This window comes from Condylura cristata, unplaced genomic scaffold (assembly GCF_000260355.1).
Source record: "Condylura cristata isolate star-nosed mole 26May11 unplaced genomic scaffold, ConCri1.0 scaffold00024, whole genome shotgun sequence".
NCBI lineage: Eukaryota > Metazoa > Chordata > Mammalia > Eulipotyphla > Talpidae > Condylura > Condylura cristata.
The window spans coordinates 6,381,815-6,386,592 of record NW_004567125.1 but is presented as its reverse complement, the minus strand read 5'-3'; the positions used below and the strand labels follow the sequence as shown (position 1 = coordinate 6,386,592).

Genomic DNA, 4,778 nt, shown 5'->3' with positions numbered 1-4,778 from the left:
TTTTTTTTTTTTTTTTAAGATTTATTTATGCATACAGAACTCAGGTTCAGGTCAGAGGTGCAGGGGCTGTGAGAGGATTCACCAGAGACAGACTGGGGAGCAGAACAGGCAGATCTACGAAGTACATTGCTGAGGGGAGCAGTGGGCAGGTCAGGAGAGGTCTGCCACGCCATGTGGTCACTCACCTCCAGGACAGGCGGGGATAGAACTCTTGCTGAAGTGGTTTTAGCTTCTTAGTGCTGTGCTTTAACCTGCTGCACCACTAGGGAGGGCCCATAGTGATAATTCTTAACAAATTCACTTATGGTGACAAAAATTTGAACAAGATAGGTATTGTTATGGATATTTGATTTAAACATTTAGTTGGATGGACTCTTGCATTAAAATTTCTTCTACACTAAAAATTAGGTGACACATTTCAAAACTGAGCAAACCCTGTACCAGAAATTCCATGGTCTAGAAATTTAAGGAGCATTATTGAATGTAGAAATAAATTAGTTCCAAAGATGTTCATTTAACAAAAGGTATAAAATAGGGGGAACCTAACAACCTGAGTGAATATATAATGAAATAATTTATGATTCATACATATGAATTTTATTTTGCCATTTGAAAGATGTTATGAAAGAATATTTGGAATGAAAAGTACCTTCACATTAAGTGAAGATATAAATGTAGTGATTTAATTTGCAATTTTTAAAGTTAGGGCCCTCCCTGGTGGCACAGTAGGTTATATTGCAGCACTATAAAGCTAACTGAGGCCACTTCAGCACAAGTTGGATCCAGAGCCAGAGAAGTAACGCAAATGGCACCCCCCGCCCCCGCTGCTGCTCCCTTTAGGAGTGTACTTCATCAATCTGCCTGTTCTGCTCCCCACTGTCTCTGGTGAATCCTCTCACCGCATCTGCATCTCTGGCCTGTATCCCAGTCCTGTACATATAAATAAATCTTTAAAAAATAATTTATTTAAAACTTATTTTTAAATGTAAAAATAGTACACTTAAATTTTAAGAAAACATATTTTTTAAAGATTTCTTTTTTATTTGTACATACAGAACTGGGGTACAGGCCCAGAGGCTCAGGGATTGCGAGAGGCTTCACCAGAGACAAGAGTGGGGAGCAGAACAGGCAGATAGAGGAAGTACACTGCTGAGGGGAGCAGCGGGTAGGTCAGGAGAGGTCTGCCACGCCATGTGGTCACCTCCAGGGCAGTTGGGAATCGAACTCATGGGTAAGTGGCTTTAGCTTCTCAGTGCAGCGCTTTAACCCGCTGTGCCACCAGGGAGTGCCAAGAAAACATATTTTAAAGACTAATATACTGGGCAGCCAAGTAGTGATTTTATCCACTGAGTAGTGTTTTTTTTTACTTTCTAATTTTTCTACAAGGAACATAGTTATAATAATTCAATTAACAGAGTGACTTAAAATATGTTCACAAATGCTTTGATAATTCCTTCAAAAGGTGGAACTTTAATTCCTCTCCCTTGAGTGTGGTCTGGATTTAGTGACTCATTTTGAATGGCTACAAAAAAGCAAACTGACTGTGTGTAGCTTCATTATAAACCATAAAAGTTTGGTCCTTGCTCACTCAAATAACTTGCTTTGGGGAAAACCAGTCTTCACATCTGTGGACACTCAGTCAGCCTAGTGGAGAGTCAGTCTCATGTGGCAAGGAATCGAGGCCTCTGCCAGCAGTCACATGAGTGGCCTATCTTGGGAGCAGCTTTTTCATGACTGTGATCCCAGCCACCAACTGTTTGACTAGAATCTCAGTCGCTGAGTTCAAACCACCCAGTTAAGCTACTCCCAAATTCTTGACCCAGGGGTAATATATATTTGTTGTTTTAAACTATTAGCTTTTGAAGTAACTTATTATACAGAAGAGGTAGCTAACACATATAATTTCTCCAGTGACCATATTTAAATATTAAAAATTGTAGTATCTAAAAATGAGCAAAATCTAGTTAGAATACCTTAGAGTATTAAACATGGCATGTCTACTGGTATAATAGACATGGAATAATATAACAGGAATAGTGTAGGAATGAAGCTGTTTCGGGCTATTACGATCCTTAAACTCAAAGGGCAGGTTTTTCTTTGGCTAAGTAGGACAAACTCATGAACACAGTCAGTGCCTTACACACCAGACAAAATGAATTTTTTTAACTTCATCTAAAAGTACAAAATAACAACAGATGATTAAGTGGTGTGTTTATATGAAGTTCTACAGGACTTCAAAGGAGTGGACATTTAGTATGGATGAAGGCTTTAGGAAGAAAGTAGCATTTTAATATGTATAGATGTAAGTAGTTTTAGAAAGATTTAAAATTATAAAGGAGAAAGAGCATGATAGCACAAATTCAAATGAAGCAGCAGAGTTGAACATGGTGCCTTTAGACAATAAAAGACCTGTCTTAAAAGCCAAATTGTATATTTGTGAAATTGTGGGTCAAAATTTAAGAAAATCTGATAGTTTCCAGCTCAAAAAAGGGAATCTAGGTTTTTTATTCTACAGTATTAGAAGAGTCATATAGGGTTTTTATCATTGCAGTGTTTTCTGAAAGATTAATCTGGACACAGCAGAGTAAAATATATAGTAAGGAAAAAAATCCTGAAGGTGAAAAGGGTAGAAATGGTAACCCTGTTACTAATTATAGTATTTGAGAGCCTACTATATACCAGGCATTAAGCTTTACATGCATTACTTCCTTTACACCTTACGAGGACTCTTAAAGAGGTTGTTTCATCCACACTTTATAGGTAAGAAAGTAGATGCTTAAGACTTAAAGCACTTGCCATATTTAGTACAGGTTTTGGACCCTAAAGCCAGGGTCCCACGGTATTACATTGCTCGGATGTTGGAGACATTTTAAAATAATGTAGTGAAAGTATCGTAAGACTTAATGCCTAGCAAGCAAGGAGAGGAGGGATTGTTCTGTACATTTTAAAACAGCTACCATTTATTGAGTGCCTATTGTGTACCAGGCCACTGACTGTGTCCAACGTTTTATAAATTTTATCTATAATCACACTTTGGCAAGGTGTAGTCTACTATTATTTATATTTTATAAATGAAAAAAAATCTGAAGCTTGGTGGAAGCTGAGTGTTACCACTCAGAAGTTTGCTAAATGCCAGCAATACACCAAATCCTAGGCATGATTAAAAGTTTTCAGGTTGCTCCTTGCAGTATACTACTCCTCTCTCCAAGCCAAGCATTCACCACCACCTGTGGGTGCAGGTACCTAAGTGAATGCAGACTGAAGAGAAAGGAAGGCTACCCTGATGTAGTCTGCATAATTTTTAAACTGTAACGTAACTCTTGTCCTTGAGATTATGGGTGATTCTGAACGACAGCACTTGTCTAGAGTTGAGGAAAACTGATGCTGGAAAGAGTGTGGATGCTTTGAGAATGATATTCCTGGTCTTCTAACTAACCTCTAGAAAGTTACTTGTTCTCCTTGTGCCTCAGAATCCTCTCTTTAAAATGGAGACAGCAACATTTTCCTGGAAGGACTGTAGTGGGACCAGTAGTGCAGAGAACCTATATGCATTGCTATCATTTAACATGTTCTTATTCAGGAAAACAATACTACAACCTGCAATCACAGAGGTTACAACTTTGGTTGAAATCTCATACAAATCCTTTTCTCCCACATGATCATCTTTGCACGTTAAGAACCAGATTTTTGTATACCTGAAACGAGTTGCCAAAGTAACTGAAAAAATCAAACCCAGCAGTTAAAATGCCATTCTTGCTGCTATCTTTTAATTGAAAACCCTAAAAGGGCATACCCCCTTGGACGTTACTTAATTAGCAGTAAGTAAGGAGAAGATACTGAAGCAGTAAACTTAAGTGCTGTTGGAAAGTTCTGTTGACCAGCATGGATTCTCTCCCCCTTGGGACCAGTTACAGCTGGCGTCAGAGAAAATACTTTTATCAGGTCCTTCGGGTGTCCTGTAGAAAACCGGACAAAAACAGAAGCCAGTTATCCCTCCTAATCCGAGCATAAGCACTGGAAGTAAATCTCCTGTATTTAAAAAAGTTGTCTGCACTTCTAGACGCTTCTACCCAACTATGAAATTCCAAAAGGTAGTTTTACACTATTCCAACTGCAGTCAGGAGCCTCGTTGGGGGGTCTAGGGGCTCGAGCAACTAGCTAGAGCCCGGCAGCCTCAAAAAGGGGCCAACTCTACCCGGTCGCGTCTCAGGCGTCCCCGGAGCAGCAGCGCCCGGCGCGCGCGGGGTTTCCCTGGCCAAGGCCGGCGGCGGTCCGCACGCACCGGCGCTCAGGCGAGGCGAGTGCGCGGCCGGGGCTGCAGCTGGCGCTGGCGGCGCTTGCGTTGGCTATTGAGGAGGGTCTGTGCGATCTTGCGCTCGTGGCCGCCAGCTACCGGCCAGTTGGTGCGCAGTTCCCGCTCGCGGCGCGTCCGCCCCTTGCTGCGCCCAGCCCCGCAGGCTGGAAAGTCCCTCAGGTAGTAGTAATCCAGGCAGTCGTAGAGCTCCTCCTCGGAGCTCGTCGCCGGCCACGTCTCCGGTGGCGGGGGCTGGGCCAGTGCCTGGGCGCTGGGGAGAGCGGGGTCCATAGCGCCAGGCCGCATGGCCGTCGGCCGGCGAGCGCGCGCCCTGCGGTAGGCCCCGCCCGTCGCTTCGATTGGCTCCACCCATAGGCGGGGCTGAGTGTGACGCCACAGCCTCCGCTCCAGAGGCGGCAATCTTCGGCTGTGCGTTCCTGCAGCTAACTGGTAAAATCTGACCCAGCAATTTTTTTTTTAATAA

General features: G+C 42.7%; 1 protein-coding gene across 1 annotated transcript; it reads right to left on the bottom strand.

Annotated features, from left to right (window-relative positions):
- Positions 1–3,785: 3,785 nt before the first annotated feature.
- On the bottom strand, positions 3,786–4,603 carry NUPR1L (nuclear protein, transcriptional regulator, 1-like). Its single transcript, XM_004688040.2, has 2 exons — positions 4,283–4,603; positions 3,786–3,956 (listed from the first exon to the last, which is right to left on the bottom strand). The coding sequence occupies exon 1, from the start codon at positions 4,598–4,600 to the stop codon at positions 4,289–4,291; it is 312 nt and encodes a 103-aa protein (XP_004688097.1). The 5' UTR covers positions 4,601–4,603; the 3' UTR covers positions 3,786–3,956; positions 4,283–4,288.
- Between the last annotated feature and the right edge of the window lie 175 nt (positions 4,604–4,778).

Coding starts and splice junctions, on each gene's coding strand:
- NUPR1L (XM_004688040.2), bottom strand. CDS start 4,600: ATGCGGCCTGGCGCTATGGACCCCGCTCTCCCCAGCGCCCAGGCACTG.